This window comes from Scyliorhinus torazame, chromosome 25 (genome assembly GCF_047496885.1).
Source record: "Scyliorhinus torazame isolate Kashiwa2021f chromosome 25, sScyTor2.1, whole genome shotgun sequence".
Lineage (NCBI taxonomy): Eukaryota > Metazoa > Chordata > Chondrichthyes > Carcharhiniformes > Scyliorhinidae > Scyliorhinus > Scyliorhinus torazame.
Window position 1 is genome coordinate 47,561,129 of NC_092731.1, and position 24,840 is coordinate 47,585,968.

At 58.1% G+C, this 24,840-nt stretch overlaps 1 protein-coding gene across 1 annotated transcript in view; it reads left to right on the top strand.

The window, feature by feature from the left end:
* The window catches only part of LOC140402258 (integrin alpha-M-like), a 177,241-nt gene that overhangs the window by 42,091 nt on the left and 110,310 nt on the right, over window positions 1–24,840 (top strand). The window contains exons 7-10 of the mRNA XM_072489889.1: window positions 3,344–3,354; window positions 3,421–3,504; window positions 9,138–9,210; window positions 12,759–12,866. Coding sequence (XP_072345990.1) covers window positions 3,344–3,354; window positions 3,421–3,504; window positions 9,138–9,210; window positions 12,759–12,866 — 276 coding nt within the window. The remainder of the gene's footprint in view (window positions 1–3,343; window positions 3,355–3,420; window positions 3,505–9,137; window positions 9,211–12,758; window positions 12,867–24,840) is intronic.

Below are 24,840 nucleotides of genomic sequence, written 5' to 3' on the forward strand. Positions count from 1 at the left end.
GTGTCGAGCGAGGGAACCATGGTTTACCAAAGAAGTGGAATCTCTTGTTAAGAGGAAGAAGGAGGCCTATGTGAAGATGAGGTGTGAAGTTTCAGTTGGGGCGATGGATAGTTACAAGGTAGCGAGGAAACATCTAAAGAGAGAGTTAAGACGAGCAAGGAGGGGACATGAGAAGTATTTGGCAGGAAGGATCAAGGAAAACCCAAAAGCTTTCTGTAGGTATGTCAGGAATAAGCGAATGACTAGGGTAAGAGTAGGACCAGTCAAGGACAGGGATGGGAAGTTGTGTGTGGAGTCTGAAGAGATAGGCGAGATACTAAATGAATATTTTTCGTCAGTATTCACTCAGGAAAAAGATAATGTTGTAGAGGAGAATGCTGAGACCCAGGCTATTAGAATAGATGGCATTGAGGTACGTAGGGAAGAGGTGTTGGCAATTCTGGACAGGCTGAAAATAGATAAGTCCCTGGGGCCTGATGGGATTTATCCTAGGATTCTCTGGGAAGCCAGGGAAGAGATTGCTGGGCCTTTGGCTTTGATTTTTATGTCATCATTGGCTACAGGAATAGTTCCAGAGGACTAGAGGATAGCAAATGTGGTCCCTTTGTACAAAAAGGGGAGTAGAGACAACCCCGGCAACTATAGACCGGTGAGCCTCACGTCTGTTGTGGGTAAAGTCTTGGAGGGGATTATAAGAGGCAAGATTTATAATCATCTAGATAGGAATAATATGATAGGGATAGTCAGCATGGCTTTGTGAAGGGTAGGTCATGCCTCACAAACCTTATCGAGTTCTTTGAGAAGGTGACTGAACAGGTAGACGAGGGTAGAGCAGTTGATGTGGTGTATATGGGTTTCAGTAAAGCGTTTGATAAGGTTCCCCACGGTAGGCTATTGCAGAAAATACGGAGGCTGGGGATTGAGGGTGATTTAGAGATGTGGATCAGAAATTGGCTAGCTGAAAGAAGGTGGTGGTTGATGGGAAATGTTCAGAATGGAGTTTAGTTACAAGTGGAGTACCACAATGATCTGTTCTGGGGCCGTTGCTGTTTGTCATTTTTATCAACGACCTAGAGGAGGGCGCAGAAGGGTGGGTGAGTAAATTTGCAGACGACACTAAAGTCGGTGGTGTTGTCGACAGTGTGGAAGGATGTAGTAGGTTACAGAGGGATATAGATAAGCTGCAGAGCTGGGCTGAGAGGTGGCAAATGGAGTTTAATGTAGAGAAGTGTGAGGTGATTCACTTTGGAAGGAACAGCAGGAATGCGGAATATTTGGCTAATGGTAAAGTTCTTGGAAGTGTGGATGAGCAGAGGGATCTAGGTGTCCATGTACATAGATCCCTGAAAGTTGCCACCCAGGTTGATAGAATTGTGAAGAAGGCCTATGGAGTGTTGGCCTTTATTGGTAGAGGGATTGAGTTCCAGAGTCAGGAGGTCATGTTGCAGCTGTACAAAACTCTGGTACGGCCGCATTTGGAGTATTGCGTACAGTTCTGGTCACCGCATTATAGGAAGGACGTGGAAGCTTTGGAGCGGGTGCAGAGGAGATTTACCAGGATGTTGCCTGGTATGGAGGGAAAATCTTATGAGGAAAGGCTGATGGACTTGAGGTTGTTTTCGTTAGAGAGAAGAAGGTTAAGAGGAGACTGAATAGAGGCATACAAAATGATCAGGGGGTTAGATAGGGTGGACAGTGAGAGCCTTCTCCCGCGGATGGAAATGGCTGGCACGAGGGGACATAGCTTTAAACTGAGGGGCAATAGATATAGGACAGAGGTCAGAGGTAGGTTCTTTACGCAAGGAGTAGTGAGGCCGTGGAATGCCCTACCTGCAACAGTAGTGAACTCGCCAACATTGAGGGCGTTTAAAAGTTTATTGGATAAACATATGGATGATAATGGCATAGTGTAGGTTAGATGGCGTTTGTATCGGTGCAACATCGTGGGCCGAAGGGCCTGTACTGCGCTGTATCGTTCTATGTTCTATGTTCTATGTTCTACACTGTCCCCATCAAACACTCCCAGGACAGGTAAAAAACGGAGACACAGAGTAAAGCTCCCTCTACCCTGTCCCCATCAAACACTCCCAGGACAGGTACAGCACGGGGTTAGATACAGAGTAAAGCTCCCTCTACACTGTCCCCATCAAACACTCCCAGGACAGTTACAGCACGGGTTTAGATACAGAGTAAAGCTCCCTCTACACTGTCCCCATCAAACACTCCCAGGACAGGTACAGCACGGGGTTAGATACAGAGTAACGCTCCCTCTACACTGTCCCCATCAAACACTCCCAGGACAGGTACAGCACGGGGTTAGATACAGAGTAAAGCTCTCTCTCCACTGTCCCCATCAAACACTCCCAGGACAGGTACAGCATTGGGTTAGATACAGAGTAAAGCTCCCTCTACACTGTCTCCATCAAACACTCCCAAGACAGGTACAGCACGGGGTTAGATACAGAGTAAAGCTCCCTCTACACTGTCTCCATCAAACACTCCCAGGACAGGTACAGCACATGGTTGGATACAGAGTAAAGCTCCCTCTACACTGTCCCCATCAAACACTCCCAGGACAGGTACAGCACGGGGTTAGATACAGAGTAACGCTCCCTCTACACTGTCCCCATCAAACACTCCCAGGACAGGTACAGCACGGGGTTAGATACAGAGTAAAGCTCCCTCTACACTGTCCCCATCAAACACTCTCAGGACAGGTACAGCACGGGGTTAGATACAGAGTAAAGCTCCCTCTACACTGTCCCCATCAAACACTCTCAGGACAGGTACAGCACGGGGTTAGATACAGAGTAAAGCTCCCTCTACACTGTCCCCATCAAACACTCCCAGGACAGGTACAGCACGGGGTTAGATACAGAGTAACGCTCCCTCTACACTGTCCCCATCAAACACTCCCAGGACAGGTACAGCACGGGGTTAGATACAGAGTAAAGCTCCCTCTACACTGTCCCCATCAAACACTCCCAGCACAGGTACAGCACGGGGTTAGATACAGAGTAACGCTCCCTCTACACTGTCCCCATCAAACACTCCCAGGACAGGTACAGCACGGGGTTAGATACAGAGTAACGCTCCCTCTACACTGTCCCCATCAAACACTCCCAGGACAGGTACAGCACGGGGTTAGATACAGAGTAAAGCTCCCTCTACACTGTCCCCATCAAACACTCCCAGGACAGGTACAGCACGGGGTTAGATACAGAGTAAAGCTCCCTCTACACTGTCCCCATCAAACACTCCCAGGACAGGTACAGCACGGGGTTAGATACAGAGTAAACCTTCCTTAATGTGCATTCCAACATCTTCAATCTGTCAATTCAAGGTGTACAGATGGTGATGCGAGGGGTTTGGGTGAGGAAAGGACTGAGTAACATTGCCTCTTTCACTCTCTTTTTGCAGCGAGAACTCTCTGCGAATCACAAACGAGAGTTCTTTTACACGCAGCACTCTCCTTCGCTACGCAGTCAATGTTGCTGCCACAGGGTGAGTGATGATGATGCCTGTGGTGGGGGTGGGGTGGGGGGGGGTGTGGAGAACCTTGGGTTGGATTCTCCGACCCCCCGCCGGGGTGGGGGGGGGGAGGGAGACTCGCCGGGGGGGGCGGCGTTAATCTGCGTGCGGGCCTTTGCCGTGGGGGTAAAGCTCCGCCATGGCTGGCGCGCGTGCACAGGAAACACACCGACGTTCTGCGCAAGCGCCACCTCGCACCGGCCGCAGCAGCTCTTCGGCGCCGGTTGGCGCAGTGCCAACCCCACCACCACCAGACTAGCCCCTGGGTGTGCAGAGGATTCCGCTACTTCCTGTCGGCATGATGCCGGAGTGGTTCGCGCCACTCTTGCCCCTGGTACGGGCCGCCCCGCCAAGTCCGGGAGAATCCCGTCCGTGGGGCCAGTAAAACGGCGCCAAGAGGCCACAGGCTGACCGTGTTGCTGGAGGCCAGCAGGCAGCTGTCTTGGAGCTCGCAGCTCCGCAGATACGGCCCCCCCACACTTCTCTGTCACGGATAAGTGGCACAGTGCGCACAGTGGCAGGCTCCAGCTCCATAGCGGACTCGGCGGGGGATCCGGCCCTGGGGGAACCCCCGGACCTGGACCGCTGAAAAACTGCCCCCGATTTGGCCGCTTGCCCGACCTGGACTGCCCACACACATAGCCGCCATTCCCGAATGAGGCCCCCCTGCCACCTGATCGGCCCTCCCCAGGCTGAGATTGAGTCCGCTGACGTCTCGCGAGTTTCCCCAATGGCAGAACCACATTAGAAATACGCTGTGAGAAATTCGGCTGGTTGGGGGCGGAGAATAGGGAGGCGGGCCTCAGCCAATGGCCTGAGCTGGTGGATAATTGGAGGGCGAAGAATCGCAGAACCAGCGGGGTCCCGATTTCACGAGGAAAAAGGGATTGCCCACCCTGTCACGGAACGTGATTTCGGCATCGGGGCCTGGAGAATCCAGCCCAATTCTTGCCGGACATTTCCTCCTCTCCCTGTGCCCAATTCCTGGTATTTAATCCCTCTGCTCCACATCTCAACAACATTCCCAATCCAGCTCCCCAATCAGAGAATTCATCCAGTCCCCAGACCCCGCTGGTTCTGCGATTCTTCGCCCTCCGAATACAGAGATTCAGGGCCATTCACCCCGATCAGTATTATATCCGCTTCCACAGACCCACACAGCAGACAAAGGGCCATTCGGACCATCTTGCTTCTGCTGGCTTCAACTTATTAATCCCCCCCCCCCCCCCCCCCCCCCCCTGCAGTCTGTGTCCCTCTGGATACTCTGCAGTCTGTCTCTCTGGTTACTCTGCAGTCTGTGTCTCTCTCTGGTTACTCTGCAGTCTGTGTCTCTGGTTACTCTGCAGTCTGTGTCTCTGGTTACTCTGCAGTCTGTGTCTCTGGTTACTCTGCAGTCTGTGCCTCTGGTTACTCTGCAGTCTGTCTCTCTGGTTACTCTGCAGTCTGTGTCTCTGGTTACTCTGCAGTCTGTGTCTCTGGTTACTCTGCAGTCTCTGTCTCTCTGGTTACTCAGCAGTCTGTGTCTCTGGTTACTCTGCAGGCTGTGTCTCTCTGGTTACTCTGCAGTCCGTGTCCCTGGTTACTCTGCAGTCTGTGTCTCTCTGGGTACTCTGCAGTCTGTGTCTCTGGTTACTCTGCAGTCCGTGTCTCTGGTTACTCTGCAGTCTGTCTCTCTGGTTACTCTGCAGTCTGTGTCTCTGGTTACTCTGCAGGCTGTGTCTCTCTGGTTACTCTGCAGTCCGTGTCCCTGGTTACTCTGCAGTCTGTGTCTCTCTGGTTACTCTGCAGTCTGTGTCTCTGGTTACTCTGCAGTCTGTCTCTCTGGTTACTCTGCAGTCTGTGTCTCTGGTTACTCTGCAATCTGTCTCTCTGGTTACTCTGCAGTCCGTGTCCCTGGTTACTCTGCAGTCTGTGTCTCTCTGGGTACTCTGCAGTCTGTGTCTCTGGTTACTCTGCAGTCTGTCTCTCTGGTTACTCTGCAGTCTGTGTCTCTGGTTACTCTGCAATCTGTCTCTCTGGTTACTCTGCAGTCCGTGTCTCTGGTTACTCTGCAGTCCGTGTCTCTGGTTACTCTGCAGTCTGTGTCTCTGGTTACTCTGCAGTCTGTCTCTCTGGTTACTCTGCAGTCTGTGTCTCTGGTTACTCTGCAGTCTGTGTCTCTCTGGTTACTCTGCAGTCCGTGTCTCTGGTTACTCTGCAGTCCGTGTCTCTGGTTACTCTGCAGTCCATGTCTCTGGTTACTCTGCAGTCCGTCTCTCTGGTTACTCTGCAGTCTGTGCCTCTGGTTACTCTGCAGTCTGTGTCTCTGGTTACTCTGCAGTCTGTGTCTCTGGTTACTCTGCAGTCTGTGTCCCTGGTTACTCTGCAGTCTGTGTCTCTGGTTACTCTGCTGTCTGTGTCCCTGGTTACTCTGCAGTCTGTTTCTCTGGTTATTCTGCAGTCTGTGGCTCTGGTTACTCTGCAGTCTGTGTCTCTGGTTACTCTGCAGTCCGTGTCTCTGGTTACTCTGCAGTCTATGTCTCTGGTTACTCTGCAGTCTGTGTCTCTGGTTACTCTGCAGTCTGTGTCTCTGGTTACTCTGCAGTCTGTCTCTCTGGTTACTCTGCAGTCTGTGTCTCTGGTTACTCTGCAGTCTGTGTCTCTGGTTACTCTGCAGTCTGTCTCTCTGGTTACTGTGCAGTCTGTGTCTCTGGTTACTCTGCAGTCTGTGTCTCTCTGGGTACTCTGCAGTCTGTGTCTCAGGTTACTCTGCAGTCTGTGTCTCTCTGGGTACTCTGCAGTCTGTGTCTCTGGTTACTCTGCAGTCTGTGTCTCTCTGGGTACTCTGCAGTCTGTGTCTCTGGTTACTCTGCAGTCTTTGATTCTCTGGTTACTCTGCAAAGAACAAAGAACAAAAAAATGTACAGCACAGGAACAGGCCCTTCGGCCCTCCAAGCCCGTGCCGACCATGCTGCCCGACTAAACTACAATCTTCTACACTTCCTGGGTCCGTATCCTTCTATTCCCATCCTATTCATGTATTTGTCAAGATGCCCCTTAAATGTCCCGATCGTCCCTGCTTCCACTACCTCCTCCGGTAGCGAGTTCCAGGCACCCACTACCCACAGACTGCAGTCTGTGTCTCTCTGGTTACTCTGCAGTCTGTGTCTCTGGTTACTCTGCAGTCTGTCTCTCTGGTTACTCTGTAGTCCGTGTCTCTGGTTACTCTGCAGTCTGTGTCTCTCTGGTTACTCTGCAGTCTGTGTCTCTCTGGTTACTCTGCAGTCTGTCTCTCTGGTTACTCTGCAGTCTGTCTCTCTGGTTAATCTGCAGTCTGTGTCTCTGGTTACTCTGCAGTCTGTGTCTCTGGTTACTCTGCAGTCTGTGTCTCTGGTTACTCTGCAGTCTGTCTCTCGGGTTTCTCTGCAGTCTGTCTCTCTGGTTACTCTGCAGTCTGTGTCTCTGGTTACTCTGCAGTCTGTGTCTCTGGTTACTCTGCAGTCTGTGTCTCTGGTTGCTCTGCAGTCTGTGTCTCTCTGGTTACTCTGCAGTCTGTGTCTCTGGTTACTCTGCAGTCTGTGTCTCTGGTTACTCTGCAGTCTGTGTCTCTGGTTACTCTGCAGTCTGTCTCTTTGGTTACTCTGCAGTCTGTCTCTCTGGTTACTCTGCAGTCTGTCTCTCTGGTTACTCTGCAGTCTGTCTCTCTGGTTACTCTGCAGTCTGTGTCTCTGGTTACTCTGCAGTCTGTCTCTCTGGTTACTCTGCAGTCTGTCTCTCTGGTTACTCTGCAGTCTGTGTCTCTGGTTACTCTGCAGCCTGTCTCTCTGGTTACCCTGCAGTCTGTCTCTGGTTACTCTGCAGTCTGTGTCTCTCTGGTTACTCTGCAGTCTGTCTCTCTGGTTACTCTGCAGTCTGTCTCTCTGGTTACTCTGCAGTCTGTGTCTCTGGTTACTCTGCAGTCTGTCTCTCTGGTTACTCTGCAGTCTGTCTCTCTGGTTACTCTGCAGTCTGTGTCTCTGGTTACTCTGCAGCCTGTCTCTCTGGTTACCCTGCAGTCTGTCTCTGGTTACTCTGCAGTCTGTGTCTCTCTGGTTACTCTGCAGTCTGTGTCTCTGGTTCCTCTGCAGTCTGTGTCTCTCTGGTTACTCTGCAGTCTGTGTCTCTGGTTACTCTGCAGTCTGTGTCTCTGGTTACTCTGCAGTCTGTGTCTCTCTGGTTACTCTGCTGTCTGTCTCTCTGGTTACTCTGCAGTCTGTGTCTCTGGTTACTCTGCAGTCTGTGTCTCTGGTTACTCTGCAGTCTGTGTCTCTGGTTACTCTGCAGTCTGTGTCTCTGGTTACTCTGCAGTCTGTGTCTCTGGTTACTTTGCAGTCTGTGTCTCTCTGGTTACTCTGCAGCCTGTGTCTCTGGTTACTCTGCAGTCTGTCTCTCTGGTTACTCTGCAGTCTGTGTCTCTGGTTACTCTGCAATCTGTCTCTCTGGTTACTCTGCAGTCTGTGTCTCTGGTTACTCTGCAGTCTGTGTCTCTGGTTACTCTGCAGTCTGTCTGTCTGGTTACTCTGCAGTCTGTGTCTCTGGTTACTCTGCAGTCTGTCTCTCTGGTTACTTTGCAGTCTGTGTCTCTCTGGTTACTCTGCAGCCTGTGTCTCTGGTTACTCTGCAGTCTGTGTCTCTGGTTACTCTGCAGTCTGTGTCTCTCTGGTTACTCTGCAATCTGTCTCTCTGGTTACTCTGCAGTCTGTGTCTCTGGTTACTCTGCAGTCTGTGTCTCTGGTTACTCTGCAGTCTGTCTGTTTGGTTACTCTGCAGTCTGTGTCTCTGGTTACTCTGCAGTCTGTCTCTCTGGTTACTCTGCAGTCCGTGTGTCTGGTTACTCTGCAGTCTGTGTCTCTGGTAACTCTGCAATCTGTCTCTCTGGTTACTCTGCAGTCTGTGTCTCTGGTTACTCTGCAGCCTGTGTCTCTCTGGTTACTCTGCAGTCTGTCTCTCTGGTTACTCTGCAGTCCGTGTGTCTGGTTACTCTGCAGTCTGTGTCTCTGGTTACTATGCAGTCTGTGTCTCTGGTTACTCTGCAGTCTGTGTCTCTGGTTACTCTGCAGCTTGTTCAGGTGTTGCTACTCTGCCTTCTGCTACTTTCTCCTTAATAAGTCTTCTGACACGGCTTTTGATTTTGAGTGCCTTGATTTATTTTCCTCATAACTTGAAATGAAATGAAATGAAAATCGCTTATTATCACAAGTAGGCTTCAATGATGTTTCTGTGAAAAGCCCCTAGTCGCCACATTCCGGCACTGTTCGGGGAGGCTGATACGGGAATTGAACCGTGCTGCTGGCCTGCCTTGGTCTGCTTTAAAAGTCAGCGATATAGCCCTGTGTGCTAAACCAGTCTGCTGGAAGAATACTGGCAGCTTGTCCCAGTCTGCCCCATGTTGTGGTAGTTGTTGCTAAGTGTTACTGTTCTTTCTCGTGTGTTGCCGGCCAGTCCCAGAATGTGCAGACAAGCTGCTGTGGGTACCGCCCTAATTCTGTGTCACACTCCTGCCACCCGGGCTCTGCTTCAGGGCTGCCTTGGTCAGGAATGGTCTCTGCAAACTGGTCACTGACCCGGGATGTCCTCTCCCCCAGCAGAATCGAATGCACCCGACACGTTATCTTCAGAGCCGGACATCAGGAGGAGCGGCTGGTCAAACACTCCTACAAGGTGAGGCAGACTCATTGACATTGCCGTCTGCGATTGGGTCTGTCTGGGACTGGGTCCGCCGTCTGGCACTGGGTCTGTCTGGGTCGGTCTGGGTCTGGGTCTGTCTGGGTCTGGGTGTGAGCCCCGAGTGGGCCTCAGGCCCCCGCTTGGATGTTACAGACTCACTTTGGCAGAGACAGAGCCTCAGTCTGGTAATGTCCAATGGGAGGGAGCTGAGGGAGAGGGAGCTGAGGGAGGGGGAGCTGAGGGAGGGGGAGCTGAGGGAGGGGGAGCTGAGGGAGAGGGAGCTGAGGGAAAGGGAGCTGAGGGAGAGGGGGCTGAGGGAGAGGGGGCTGAGGGAGGGGGAGCTGAGGGAAAGGGGGCTGAGGGAGGGGGAGCTGAGGGACGGGGAGCTGAGGGACGGGGAGCTGAGGGAGAGGGAGCTGAGGGAGAGGGAGCTGAGGGAGAGGGAGCTGAGGGAGAGGGAGCTGAGGGAGAGGGAGCTGAGGGAAAGGGAGCTGAGGGAGAGGGAGCTGAGGGAGGGGGAGCTGAGGGAGGGGGAGCTGAGGGAGGGGGAGCTGAGGGAAAGGGAGCTGAGGGAGAGGGAGCTGAGGGAGGGGGAGCTGAGGGAGGGGGAGCTGAGGGAGAGGGAGCTGAGGGAAAGGGAGCTGAGGGAGAGGGGGCTGAGGGAGAGGGGGCTGAGGGAGGGGGAGCTGAGGGAAAGGGGGCTGAGGGAGGGGGAGCTGAGGGACGGGGAGCTGAGGGAGAGGGAGCTGAGGGAGGGGGAGCTGAGGGAGAGGGAGCTGAGGGAGAGGGAGCTGAGGGAGAGGGAGCTGAGGGAGGGGGAGCTGAGGGAAAGGGAGCTGAGGGAGAGGGGGCTGAGGGAGGGGGAGCTGAGTGAAAGGGGGCTGAGGGAGGGGGAGCTGAGGGACGGGGAGCTGAGGGACGGGGAGCTGAGGGAGAGGGAGCTGAGGGAGAGGGAGCTGAGGGAGAGGGAGCTGAGGGAGAGGGAGCTGAGGGAGAGGGAGCTGAGGGAGAAAGCTGAGGGACGGGGAGCCGAGGGACGGGGAGCTGAGGGAGAGGGAGCTGAGGGAGAGGGAGCTGAGGGAGAGGGAGCTGAGGGAGAGGGAGCTGAGGGAGAGGGAGCTGAGGGAGAAAGCTGAGGGACGGGGAGCTGAGGGCGAGGGGGCTGAGGGAGAGGGAGCTGAGGGACGGGGAGCTGAGGGAGGGGGAACTGAGGGAGAGGGAGCTGAGGGAGAGGGAGCTGAGGGAGAGGGAGCTGAGGGAGAGGGAGCTGAGGGAGAGGGAGCTGAGGGAGGGGGAGCTGAGGGAGGGGGAGCTGAGGGACGGGGAGCTGAGGGACGGGGAGCTGAGGGACAGGGAGCTGAGGGAAAGGGGGCTGAGGGAGGGGGAGCTGAGGGAAAGGGAGCTGAGGGACGGGGAGCTGAGGGAGAGGGAGCTGAGGGAGAGGGAGCTGAGGGAGAGGGAGCTGAGGGAAAGGGAGCTGAGGGACGGGGAGCTGAGGGAAAGGGGGCTGAGGGAGAGGGAGCTGAGGGACGGGGAGCTGAGGGACGGGGAGCTGAGGGAAAGGGGGCTGAGGGAGAGGGGGCTGAGGGAGAGGGAGCTGAGGGACGGGGAGCTGAGGGAGAGGGAGCTGAGGGAGGGGGAGCTGAGGGACGGGGAGCTGAGGGAAAGGGGGCTGAGGGAGAGGGAGCTGAGGGAGGGGGAGCTGAGGGAGAGGGAGCTGAGGGAGGGGGAGCTGAGGGAGGGGGAGCTGAGGGACGGGGAACTGAGGGAGGGGGAGCTGAGGGAGAGGGAGCTGAGGGAGAGGGAGCTGAGGGAGAGGGGGCTGAGGGAGGGGGAGCTGAGGGAGGGGGAGCTGAGGGAGGGGGAGATGAGGGAGGGGGAGCTGAGGGAGGGGGAGCTGAGGGAGGGGGAGCTGAGGGAGGGGGAGCTGAGGGAGGGGGAGCTGAGGGAGGGGGAGCTGAGGGAAAGGGAGCTGAGGGAGAGGGAGCTGAGGGAGGGGGAGCTGAGGGAGGGGGAGCTGAGGGAGGGGGAGCTGAGGGAAAGGGAGCTGAGGGAGAGGGAGCTGAGGGAGGGGGAGCTGAGGGAGGGGGAGCTGAGGGAGGGGGAGCTGAGGGAGAGGGAGCTGAGGGAAAGTGAGCTGAGGGAGAGGGGGCTGAGGGAGAGGGGGCTGAGGGAGGGGGAGCTGAGGGAAAGGGGGCTGAGGGAGGGGGAGCTGAGGGACGGGGAGCTGAGGGACGGGGAGCTGAGGGAGAGGGAGCTGAGGGAGAGGGAGCTGAGGGAGAGGGAGCTGAGGGAGAGGGAGCTGAGGGAGAGGGAGCTGAGGGAGAAAGCTGAGGGACGGGGAGCTGAGGGACGGGGAGCTGAGGGAGAGGGAGCTGAGGGAGAGGGAGCTGAGGGAGAGGGAGCTGAGGGAGAGGGAGCTGAGGGAGAGGGAGCTGAGGGAGAAAGCTGAGGGACGGGGAGCTGAGGGCGAGGGGGCTGAGGGAGAGGGAGCTGAGGGACGGGGAGCTGAGGGAGGGGGAACTGAGGGAGAGGGAGCTGAGGGAGAGGGAGCTGAGGGAGAGGGAGCTGAGGGAGAGGGAGCTGAGGGAGGGGGAGCTGAGGGAGGGGGAGCTGAGGGACGGGGAGCTGAGGGACGGGGAGCTGAGGGACAGGGAGCTGAGGGAAAGGGGGCTGAGGGAGGGGGAGCTGAGGGAAAGGGAGCTGAGGGACGGGGAGCTGAGGGAGAGGGAGCTGAGGGAGAGGGAGCTGAGGGAGAGGGAGCTGAGGGAAAGGGAGCTGAGGGACGGGGAGCTGAGGGAAAGGGGGCTGAGGGAGAGGGAGCTGAGGGACGGGGAGCTGAGGGACGGGGAGCTGAGGGAAAGGGGGCTGAGGGAGAGGGGGCTGAGGGAGAGGGAGCTGAGGGACGGGGAGCTGAGGGAGAGGGAGCTGAGGGAGGGGGAGCTGAGGGACGGGGAGCTGAGGGAAAGGGGGCTGAGGGAGAGGGAGCTGAGGGAGGGGGAGCTGAGGGAGAGGGAGCTGAGGGAGGGGGAGCTGAGGGAGGGGGAGCTGAGGGACGGGGAACTGAGGGAGGGGGAGCTGAGGGAGAGGGAGCTGAGGGAGAGGGAGCTGAGGGAGAGGGGGCTGAGGGAGGGGGAGCTGAGGGAGGGGGAGCTGAGGGAGGGGGAGCTGAGGGAGGGGGAGCTGAGGGAGGGGGAGCTGAGGGAGGGGGAGCTGAGGGAGGGGGAGCTGAGGGAGGGGGCTGAGGGAGGGGGGCTGAGAGAGGGGGGCTGAGGGAGGGGGAGCTGAGGGAGGGGGAGGGGTGGAGGGGGAGAGGGAGAGTGGAGGGATGGAGGGGGAGGGGGGTGATGGAGGGGATGGGAGGGAGGGGGAGGGGAGGGGTTGAGGGGAGTGATGGAGGGGAGGGGTGGAGGGGCAGGGAGGGGTGCAGGGGGAGAGATGGTGGGGAGGGATGAGGGGGAGGGGGAGAGGGAGGGATGGGTGAGGGGGGAGGGGAATGGTTGTACCTGCCTCTCGCTCATTGCTGTTTGACACATTGACAGGTGGAGAATCTGGCTCCGCGCTCGCTCCCAATCCGAGTCAAGCTGACTTTCCCAACGAGAATCGGCAACAAATCCCTATGGAACGTGTCCGTGTCCCAGATAACACCGGTCAGTGTGGGATTGGGGGTGGGGGTCACTGATGTCTGGAGGTCACTGCTGTCTGGGGGACACTGCTGTCTGGGGGTCACTGCTGTCTGGGGGTCACTGCTGTCTGGGGGTCACTGCTGTCTGGGGGTCACTGCTGTCTGGGGGTCACTGCTGTCTGGAGGTCACTGCTGTCTGGGGGTCACTGCTGTCTGGGGGTCACTGCTGTCTGGGGGTCACTGCTGCCTGGGGGTCACTGCTGCCTGGGGGTCACTGCTGCCTGGGGGTCACTGCTGCCTGGGGGTCACTGCTGTCTGGGGGTCACTGCTGTCTGGGGGTCACTGCTGTCTGGGGGTCACTGCTGCCTGGGGGTCACTGCTGTCTGGGGGTCACTGCTGTCTGGGGGTCACTGCTGTCTGGGGGTCACTGCTGCCTGGGGGTCACTGCTGTCTGGGGGTCACTGCTGTCTGGGGGTCACTGCTGCCTGGGGGTCACTGCTGTCTGGGGGTGGGGTGTGGTTGGGAGTATAGAGGGGGGGATGATGTGGAAGAAAACGTAGTGGGTCTGATTAGCAAGTTTGCGGATGATACTAAGATTGCAGGAGTTGCAGATGGTGATGAAGATTGTCAGAGAATACAACAGGATATAGATAGACTGCAAAATTGGGCAGAGAAATGGCAGATGGAGTTTAACCCGGACAAATGCGAGGTGATGCATTTTGGTCGATCCAATTCAGCTGGAAGCTGTAAAATAAATGGCAGAACCCGTTCGTCCCATCGGGTTGGAGGGCACAGATCCTGGGCTGAGCGCAGGTTTTCCTTGTCAGTCTTGGGTCTGGAGCGGCAGAGGACGGTCGCCTTTATCTCACTCTCTGCAAATAGTTACTTACCTTCTGAAACTGTTTATTTCCCCCACCCCCCCACCCCCCCACCCCCCCCCACCACCCCTAATAAATAAGTACTTTGCGTCAGTCTTCACAGTAGAAGACATGAGTAATATCCCAACAATTCAGGAGAGTCAGGGGGCAGAGTTGAATATGGTAGCCATCACAAAGGAGAAAGTGCTAGAGAAACTAAGAGGTCTAAAAATTGATAAATCTCCGGGCCCAGATGGACTACATCCTAGAGTTCTAAAGGAGATAGCTGAAGAAATAGTGGAGGCGTTAGTTATGATCTTTCAAAAGTCACTGGAGTCAGGGAAAGTCCCAAAGGATTGGAAAATCGCTGTTGTAACCCCCCTGTTCAAGAAGGGAACAAGGAAAAAGATGGAAAATTATAGTCCAATTAGCCTACCCTCGGTTGTTGGCAAGATTCTAGAATCCATTGTTAAAGATGAGATTTCTAAATTCTTGGAAGTACAGGGTCGGATTAGGACAAGTCGGCATGGATTTAGTAATGGGAGGTCGTGCCTGACAAACCTGTTAGAGTTCTTTGAAGAGATAACAAATAGGTTAGACCAAGGAGAGTCAATGGATGTTATCTATCTTGACTTCCAAAAGGCCTTTGATAAGGTGCCTCACGGGAGACTGCTGAGTAAAAAAGGGCCCATGGTATTCGAGGCAAGGTACTAACCTGGATTGACGATTGGCTGTCAGGCAGAAGGCAGAGAGTTGCGATAAAAGGTTCTTCTTCGGAATGGCAACCGGTGACGAGTGGTGTCCCGCAGGGTTCAGTGTTGGGGCCACAGCTGTTCTCTTTATATATTAACGATCTAGATGACGGGACTGGGGGCATTCTGGCTAAGTTTGCCGATGATACAAAGATAGGTGGGGGGGCAGGTAGTATGGAGGAGGTGGGGAGGCTGGAGAAAGATTTAGACAGTTTAGGAGAGTGGTCCAAGAAATGGCTGATGAAATTCAACGTGGGCAAGTGCGAGGACTTGCACTTTGGAAAAAAGAATAGAGGCATGGACTATTTTCTAAACGGTGACAAAATTCATAATGCTGAAGTGCAAAGGGACTTGGGAGTCCTAGTCCAGGATTCTCTAAAGGTAAACTTGCAGGTTGAGTCCGTAATTAAGAAAGCAAATGCAATGTTGTCATTCATCTCAAGAGGCTTGGAATATAAAAGCAGGGATGTACTTCTGAAGCTTTATAAAGCATTAGTTAGGCCCCATTTAGAATACTGTGAGCAATTTTGGGCCCCACACGTCAGGAAGGGCATACTGGCACTGGAGCGGGTCCAGCGGAGATTCACACGATGATCCCAGGAATGGTAGGCCTAACATATGATGAACATCTGAGGATCCTGGGATTATATTCATTGGAGTTTAGGAGGTTGAGGGGAGATCTAATAGAAACTTACAAGATAATGAATGGCTTCGATAGGGTGGATGTAGGGAAGTTGTTTCCATTAGCAGGGGAGACTAGGACCCGGGGGCACAGCCTTAGAATAAAAGGGAGTCACCTTAGAACAGAGATGAGGAGAAATTTCTTCAGCCAGAGAGTGGTGGGTCTGTGGAATTCATTGCCACAGAGGGCGGTGGAGGCCGGGACGTTGAGTGTCTTTGAGACAGAAGTTGATAAATTCTTGATTTCACGAGGAATTAAGGGCTATGGAGAGAGAGCGGGTAAATGGAGTTGAAATCAGCCATGATTGAATGGTGGAGTGGACTCGATGGGCCGAATGGCCTTACTTCCGCTCCTATGTCTTATGGTCTTATAGATAGGTTCTAGATTAATAAGGGGTTCAGGGGTTATGGGGAGAAGGCAGGAGAATGGGGATGAGAAAATATCAGCCATGATTGAATGGCGGAGCGGACTCGATGGGCCGAGTGGCCTAATTCTGCTCCTATGTCTTATGAGGAGAGATTCAATAAACTGGGATTGTTCTCCCGAGAGAGATGGAGGCTGAGGGGGCGACCTGATGGAAGTTTATAAAGCTGGGGGGGGGGGGGGGAGGGAGGGGGGCTGGAGGGGGGGAGGGAGGGGGGCTGGGGCGGGGAGGGAGGGAGGCTGGGGGGGGGAGGGGGGCTGGGGAGGGGAGGGGTGGGGGGGAAAGAGGGGGTAGGGGGAGGGAGGGTGGGGGTGGAGGGAGGGTGGGGTGGAGGGAGGGTGGGGGGGAGGGAGGGTGGGGGTGGGGGAGGGAGGGGTGGGTGGGTGGGTGGGGGGAGGGGTGGGTGGGGGGGAGGGAGAGGGGCTGGGGGGGAGGGAGGGAGGCTGGGGGGGGAGGGGAGGCTGGGGAGGGGAGGGGTGGGGGGAGGGAGGGGGAGGGTGGAGGGAGGCTGGGGGTGAGGGAGGAGGGGTGGGGGAGGGAGGGGTGGGTGGGGGGGATGGGTGGGTAGGGGGGGAGGGAGGGGGGTGGGGGGGAGGGGTGGGTGGGTGGGGGGAGGGGGGAGGGAGGGGTGGGTGGGTGGGGGGGAGGGGTGGGTGGGGGGGGAGGGAGAGGGGCTGGGGGGGAGGGAGGGAGTCTGCGGGGGGAGGGGAGGCTGGGGAGGGGAGGGGTGGGGGGGAGGGAGGGGGTAGGGTGGAGGGAGGGTGGGTGGGGGAGGGAGGGGTGGGTGGGGGGAGGGGTGGGTAGGGGGTGAGGGAGGGGGGGTGAGGGAGGATGGGGTGGGGGTGGGGGAGGGAGGGGGGTGGGTGAGGGGGAGGGGGGGTGGGGGTGGGGGAGGGGGGGGTGGGGGAGGGAGGGGTGAGGGACGAGGTGGGGGTGGGGGAGGGAGGGGGTGGGGGAGGGAGGGGTGGGTGGGGGGGAGTGGTGGGTAGGGGGGAGGGAGGGGGGTGGGTGAGGGGGAGGGGGGGTGAGGGAGGACGGGGTGGGGGTGGGGGAGGGAGGGGGGTGGGTGAGGGGGAGGGGAGGTGGGGGAGGGAGGGGTGAGGGACGGGGTGGGGGTGGGGGAGGGAGGGGGTGGGGGAGGTTCGGTGGAGATGTGCGGGGGAAGTTTTTTTACACAGGGTGGTGGTGGTGGTCTGGAATGCACGGCCCAGTGAGGCGGTTGGGGCAGATACGTTGTGACCTTTAACACGTGTCTGGATTGACACATGAACAGACGGGGTATAGAAGGCTCCAGGCGGTTGGTGTAGATAGGACACGTGATCAGCGCAGGCTTGGAGAGCCGAACGGCCTGTTCCTGTGTTGTACTGTTCATTGTTCTGACTTGCGATGCCTCGCCGTACGGCATCACAGTGGTCCTGGCACATAGCATGTCCGACGGTACAGAGGCGCCTTTACATCCCGCACACTGGCCAAAACCGAACAGAGCAGCACGCAGCTGGAAAGGAAGGTTTGGCCTTTATAATCGCGGTGTGAAAATTCCCAGCGACTGGACCCGTGTCCCACTCATAGAACATAGAACATTACAGCGCAGTACAGGCCCTTCGGCCCTCGATGTTGCACCGACCTGTGAAACCACTCTAAAGCCCATCTACACTATTCCCTTATCGTCCATATGTCTATCCAATGACCATTTGAATGCCCTTAGTGTTGGCGAGTCCACTACTGTTGCAGGCAGGGCATTCCACACCCTTACTACTCTCTGAGTAAAGAACCTACCTCTGACATCTGTCCTATAACTATCTCCCCTCAATTTAAAGCTATGTCCCCTCGTGCTAGACATCACCATCCGAGGAAAAAGGCTCTCACTGTCCACCCTATCCAATCCTCTGATCATCTTGTATGCCTCAATTAAGTCACCTCTTAACCTTCTTCTCTCGAACAAAAACAGCCTCAAGTCCCTCAGCCTTTCCTCATAAGATCTTCCCTCCATACCAGGCAACATTCTGGTAAATCTCCTCTGCACCCTTTCCAATGCTTCCACATCTTTTCTATAATGCGGCGACCAGAATTGCACGCAATACTCCAAATGCAGCCGCACCAGAGTGTTGTATAGCTGCAACATGACCTCATGGCTCCGAAACTCAATCCCTCTACCAATAAAAGCTAACACACCGTACGCCTGTTTAACAACCCTCTCAACCTGGGTGGCAAATTTCAGGGATCTATGTACATGGACACCGAGATCTCTCTGCTCATCCACACTACCAAGAATCTTACCATTAGCCCAGTACTCTGTCTTCCTGTTATTCCTTCCAAAATGAATCACCTCACACTTTTCTGCATTAAACTGCATTTGCCACCTCTCAGCCCAGCTCTGCAGCTTATCTCAGAATTTACAGTGCAGAAGGAGGCCATTCGGCCCATCGAGTACGCACCGGCTCCCGGAAAGAGCACCCCACTCAAGGTCCACACCTCCACCCTATCCCCACAACCCAGTAACCCCACCCAACTAAGGGCAATTTTGGACACTATGGGCAATTTAGCATGGCCAATCCACCTAACCCGCACATCTTTGAACTGTGGGAGGAAACCGGAGCACCCGGAGGAAACCCACGCACACACTGGGAGGATGTGCAGACTCCGCACAGACAGTGACCCAAGCCGGAATCGAACCTGGGACCCTGGAGCTGTGAAGCATTTGTGCTATCCACAATGCTACCATGCTGCCCAAGTCATCTATGTCCCTCTGTAACTTGTAACATCCTTCCGCACTGTCCACAAACCCACCGACTTTAGTGTCATCTGCAAATTTACTCACCCATCCTTCTACGCCTTCTACGCCCTCCTCCAGGTCAAATGACAAACAATGACAAAAGTGGCCCCAAAACAGATCCTTGTGGTACACCACTAGTAACTGGACTCCAGTCTGAACATTTCCCATCAACCACAACCCTTTGTCTTCTTCCAGCTCGCCAATTTCTGATCCAAACTGCTAAATCACCCTGAATCCCATGCCTCCGTATTTTCTGCAGAAGCCTACCATGGGGAACTTATCAAACGCTTTACTGAAATCCATATACAGCACATCAACTGCTTTACCCTCATCCATCTGTTTGGTCACCTTCTCAAAGAACTCTATAAGGTTTGTGAGGCACGACCTACCCTTCACAAAACCATGTTGACTATCTTACCTTCTGACCTATTGCTCCTGTGCCCACCCCCTTGCCATACTAGTTTAAACCCTCCCGCGTGACACGAGCAAACCTCGCGGCCAGGATATTTATGCCTCTCCGGTTTAGATGCAACCCATCCTTCTTATATAGGTCACACCTGCCCCGGAAGAGCTCCCAGTGTTCCAGATAACGGAAACCCTCCCTCCTACACCAGCTATTTAGCCACGTGTTTAGCTGCTCTATCTTCCTATTTCTAGCCTCACTGGCACGTGGCACAGGGAGCAATCCCGAGATTACAACCCTAGAGGTCCTGTCTTTTAACTTTCTGCCTAGCTCCCTGAACTCCTGCTGCAGGACCTTATGCCCCTTCCTGCCTATGTCGTTAGTACCAATATGTACAAAGCGGTATACTTGTTACTAAGGAGAACGACCACAGGGGATCCCTGCACTGACTGCTTCCTCCCAGCCCCTCTCACCGTCACCCATCTATCTTGATTCTTCGGAGTGACTACATCCCTGAAGCTTCTGTCTATGACCACCTCTGACTCCCGAATGATCCGAAGTTCATCCAGCTCCAGCTCCAGTTCCCTAACGCGGTTTCTGAGGAGCTGGAGATGGGTGCACTTCCCACAGGTGAAATCAGCAGGGACACTGACGGCGTCCCTCACCTCACATTGTCCCACACAGTCCGGACTCCGGGAAAGGACCAGCGTCCCACACAGTCCGGACTCCGGGCAAGGACCAGCGTCCCACACAGTCCGGACTCCCGGAAAGGACCAGCGTCCCACACAGTCCGGACTCCCGGAAAGGACCAGCGTCCCACACAGTCCGGACTCTGGGAACAGACCGCGTGAGAGAAAGAGCATGAGCGAGAGAAAGCGTGAGAGAGAGAAAGCGTGAGAGAGAGATAGAGAGCATGAGAGAGAGATAGAGAGCGTGAGAGAGAGAGCGTGAGAGAGAGAGCGAGAGAGAGAGAGCGCGAGAGAGAGAGCGCGAGAGAGAGAGCGCGAGAGAGAGAGCGCGAGAGAGAGCGCGATAGAGAGAGCGCGAGAGAGCGAGCGAGCATGAAAGGGAGTGAGCATCAGAGGGAGTGAGCATGAGAGGAGAGAGCGTGAGAGAGAGAGTGAGATAGGGAGCCTGAGGGAGAGCGAGTATAATAGAGAGAGAGCATGAGAGAGAAAGAGCGTGAGAGAGAGAGGGTGTGAGAAAGAGAGAGAGTGTGAGAGAGAGCGAGAGAGAGCACGTGAGAGAGAGAGAGAGCGTGAGAGAGAGAGAGCGTGAGAGAGAGAGAGCGTGAGACTGAGACAGCGTGAGAGAGAGAGCGTGAGAGAGAGACAGCGTAAGAGAGAGAGTGTGAGAAAGAGAGAGCGAGCATGAGAGAGAGCGTGAGAGAGAAAGAGGGTGAGAGAGAGAGAGCATGAGAGAGCGTGAGACTGAGACAGCGTGCGAGAGAGAGCGTGAGAGAGAGACAGCGTACGAAAGAGAGAGTGTGAGAAAGAGAGAGCAAGCGTGAGAGAGATCGTGAGAGAGCAAGCATGAGACTGAGACAGCGTGTGAGAGAGAGAGCATGAGAGAGAGAGCGCGAGAGGGAGAGCACGAGAGAGAGTGCGTGAGGGAGAGAGAGCGTGAGGGAGAGAGAGCGTGAGGGAGAGAGAGCGTGAGGGAGAGAGAGCGTGAGGGAGAGAGAGCGTGAGGGAGAGAGAGCGTGAGGGTGAGAGAGCGTGAGGGCGAGCGAGCATGAGGGCGAGAGTGCGTGAGGGCGAGAGTGGGTGAGGGCGAGAGAGCGTGAGGGCGAGAGAGTGCGTGAGAGCGAGAGAGTGCGTGAGAGCGGGAGAGTGCGTGAGGGCGAGAGAGTGCGTGAGGGCGAGAGAGTGCGTGAGGGCGAGAGAGTGCGTGAGGGCGAGAGAGAGTGAGGGTGAGAGAGTGCGTGAGGGCGAGAGTGGGTGAGGGTGAGAGAGTGCGTGAGGGCGGGAGAGTGCGTGAGGGCGGGAGAGTGCGTGAGGGCGGGAGAGTGCGTGAGGGCGGGAGAGTGCGTGAGGGCGGGAGAGTGCGTGAGGGCGGGAGAGTGCGTGAGGGCGGGAGAGTGCGTGAGGGCGGGAGAGTGCGTGAGGGCGGGAGAGTGCGTGAGGGCGGGAGAGTGCGTGAGGGCGAGAGAGTGCGTGAGGGCGAGAGAGTGCGTGAGGGCGAGTGAGTGCGTGAGGGCGGGAGAGTGCGTGAGGGCGGGAGAGTGCGTGAGGGCGGGAGAGTGCGTGGGGGCGAGAGAGGGCGAGAGTGCGTGAGGGCGGGAGAGTGCGTGGGGGCGAGAGAGTGCGTGAGGGCGAGAGTGCGTGTGGGCGAGAGAGGGCGAGAGTGCATGAGGGCGGGAGAGGGCGTGAGGGCGAGAGTTCGTGAGGGCGAGAGGGCGGGAGAGTGGGTGAGGGCGGGAGAGTGCATGAGGGCGGGAGAGTGCGTGAGAGCGAGAGTGCGTGAGGGCGGGAGAGTGCGTGAGGGCGAGTGTGCGTGAGGGCGGAGACGGCGTGAGGGCGTGAGTTCGTGAGGGCGAGAGAGTGCGTGAGGGCGAGAGAGTGCGTGAAGGCGAGAGAGTGCGTGAGGGCGGGAGAGTGCGTGAGGGCGGGAGAGTGCGTGAGGGCGGGAGAGTGCGTGAGGGCGGGAGAGTGCGTGAGGGCGGGAGAGTGCGTGAGGGCGGGAGTGCGTGAGGGCGAGAGAGTGCGTGAGGGCGAGAGAGTGCGTGAGGGCGAGAGAGTGCGTGAGGGCGAGAGAGTGCGTGAGGGCGGGAGAGTGCGTGAGGGCGGGAGAGTGCGTGAGGGCGGGAGAGTGCGTGAGGGCGAGAGTGCGTGAGGGCGAGAGTGCGTGAGGGCGAGAGAGTGCGTGAGGGCGGGAGAGTGCGTGAGGGCGGGAGAGTGCGTGAGGGCGGGAGAGGGCGAGAGTGCGTGAGGGCGAGAGAGTGCGTGAGGGCGGGAGAGTGCGTGAGGGCGAGAGAGTGCGTGAGGGCGAGAGAGTGCGTGAGGGCGAGAGTGCGTGAGGGCGGGAGAGTGCGTGAGGGCGAGAGAGTGCGTGAGGGCGGGAGAGTGCGTGAGGGCGAGAGTGCGTGAGGGCGAGAGTGCGTGAGGGCGAGAGTGCGTGAGGGCGGGAGAGTGCGTGAGGGCGAGAGAGTGCGTGAGGGCGAGAGTGCGTGAGGGCGAGAGAGTGCGTGACGGCGAGAGTGGGTGAGGGCGAGAGTGCGTGAGGGCGAGAGAGTGCGTGAGGGTGAGGGCGGGAGAGTGCGTGAGGGCGAGAGTGCGTGAGGGCGGGAGAGTGCGTGAGGGCGGGAGAGTGCGTGAGGGCGAGAGAGTGCGTGAGGGCGAGAGAGGGTTAGGGCGAGAGTGGGTGAGGGCGAGAGAGTGCGTGAGGGCGAGAGAGTGCGTGAGGGCGAGAGTGCGTGAGGGCGGGAGAGTGCGTGAGGGCGGGAGAGTGCGTGAGGGCGGGAGAGTGCGTGAGGGCGGGAGAGTGCGAGAGTGCATGAGGGCGGGAGAGTGCGTGAGGGCGGGAGAGTGCATGAGGGCGGGAGAGTGCGTGAGGGCGGGAGAGAGCGGGAGAGGGCGTGAGGGCGGGAGAGTGCGTGAGGGCGAGAGTTCGTGAGGGCGAGAGAGTGCGTGAGGGCGAGAGAGTGCGTGAGGGCGGGAGAGTGCGTGAGGGCGGGAGAGTGCGTGAGGGCGGGAGAGTGCGTGGGGGCGAGAGAGGGCGAGAGTGCGTGAGGGCGGGAGAGTGCGTGAGGGCGAGAGAGTCCGTGAGGGCGGGAGTGTGCGTGAGGGCGGGAGTGTGCGTGAGGGCGGGAGAGTGCGTGAGGGCGGGAGAGTGCGTGAGGGCGAGAGGGCGAGAGAGTGCGTGAGGGCGAGAGGGCGAGAGGGCGTGAGGGCGAGAGAGTGCGTGAGGGCGGGAGAGTGCGTGAGGGCGGGAGAGTGAGTGAGGGCGGGAGTGTGCGTGAGGGCGGGAGTGTGCGAGAGGGCGAGAGAGTGCGTGAGGGCGAGAGTGCGTGAGGGCGGGAGAGTGCGTGAGGGCGGGAGAGTGCGTGAGGGCGAGAGTGCATGAGGGCGAGAGAGTGCGTGAGGGCGGGAGAGTGCGTGAGGGCGGGAGAGTGCGTGAGGGCGAGAGGGCGAGAGAGTGCGTGTGGGCGAGAGGGCGTGAGGGCGAGAGAGTGCGTGAGGGCGGGAGAGTGCGTGAGGGCGGGAGAGTGCGTGAGGGCGGGAGAGTGCGTGAGGGCGGGAGTGTGCGAGAGGGCGAGAGAGTGCGTGAGGGCGAGAGTGCGTGAGGGCGAGAGGGCGTGAGGGCGAGAGAGTGTGTTAGGGCGAGAGAGTGCGTGAGGGCGGGAGAGGGCGGGAGAGTGCGTGAGGGCGGGAGAGTGCGTGAAGGCGAGAGAGTGCTTGAGGGCGGGAGAGTGCTTGAGGGCGGGAGAGTGCGTGAGGGCGGGAGTGTGCGAGAGGGCGAGAGAGTACGTGAGGGCGAGAGAGTGCGTGAGGGCGGGAGAGGGCAAGAGTGCGTGAGGGAGAGAGAGTGCGTGAGGGCGGGAGAGGGCGAGAGTGCGTGACCGCGGGAGAGGGCGAGAGTGCGTGAGGGCGAGTGAGTGCGTGAGGGCGGGAGAGGGCGAGAGTGCGTGAGGGCGGGAGAGGGCGAGTGTGCGTGAGGGAGAGAGAGTGCGTGAGGGCGAGAGAGTGCGTGAGGGCGAGAGAGTGCGTGAGGGCGGGAGAGGGCGAGAGTGCGTGAGGGAGAGAGTGCGTGAGGGCGGGAGAGGGCGAGAGTGCGTGAGGGCGGGAGAGTGCGTGAGGGCGGGAGAGTGCGTGAGGGCGAGAGAGTGCGTGAGGGCGGGAGAGGGCGAGAGTGCGTGAGGGCGAGAGAGTGCGTGAGGGCGGGAGAGGGCGAGAGTGCGTGAGGGCGGGAGAGGGCGAGAGTGCGTGAGGGAGAGAGAGTGCGTGAGGGAGAGAGAGTGCGTGAGGGCGTGAGAGTGCGTGAGGGCGGGAGAGTGCGTGAGGGCGAGAGAGGGCGGGAGAGGGCGAGAGTGCGTGAGGGCGGGAGAGTGCGTGAGGGCGGGAGAGTGCGTGAGGGCGGGAGAGTGCGTGAGGGCGGGAGAGTGCGTGAGGGCGGGAGAGTGCGTGAGGGCGGGAGAGTGCGTGAGGGCGGGAGAGTGCGTGAGGGCGAGAGAGTGCGTGAGGGCGAGAGTGCGTGAGGGTGAGAGAGTGCGTGAGGGTGAGAGAGTGCGTGAGGGTGAGAGAGTGCGTGAGGGTGGGAGAGTGCGTGGGGCCGAGAGAGTGCGTGGGGGCGAGAGAGTGCGTGAGGGCGGGAGAGTGCGTGAGGGCGGGAGAGTGCGTGAGGGCGTGAGGGCGGGAGAGTGCGTGAGGGCGGGAGAGGGCAAGAGTGCGTGAGGGAGAGAGAGTGCGTGAGGGCGAGAGAGTGCGTGAGGGCGGGAGAGTGCGTGAGGGCGGGAGAGGGCAAGAGTGCGTGAGGGAGAGAGAGTGCGTGAGGGCGAGAGAGTGCGTGAGGGCGGGAGAGGGCGAGAGTGCGTGAGTGCGGGAGAGTGCGTGGGGGCGAGAGAGTGCGTGAGGGCGAGAGAGTGCGTGAGGGCGGGAGAGGGCGAGAGTGCGTGAGGGCGGGAGAGTGCGTGAGGGCGAGAGAGTGCGTGAGGGCGAGAGAGTGCGTGAGGGCGAGAGAGTGCGTGAGGGCGGGAGAGTGCGTGAGGGCGAGAGAGTGCGTGAGGGCGGGAGAGGGCGAGAGTGCGTGAGGGCAGGAGAGTGGGTGAGGGAGAGAGAGTGCGTGAGGGCAGGAGAGGGCGAGAGTGCGTGAGGGCGGGAGAGGGCGAGAGTGCGTGAGGGCGGGAGAGTGCGTGAGGGCGGGAGAGTGCGTGAGGGCGGGAGAGTGCGTGAGGGCGAGAGAGTGCGTGAGGGCGGGAGAGGGCGAGAGTGCGTGAGTGCGGGAGAGTGCGTGAGTGCGGGAGAGTGCGTGGGGGCGAGAGAGTGCGTGAGGGCGGGAGAGGGCGAGAGTGCGTGAGGGCGGGAGAGTGCGTGAGGGCGAGAGAGTGCGTGAGGGCGAGAGAGTGCGTGAGGGCGAGAGAGTGCGTGAGGGCGAGAGAGTGCGTGAGGG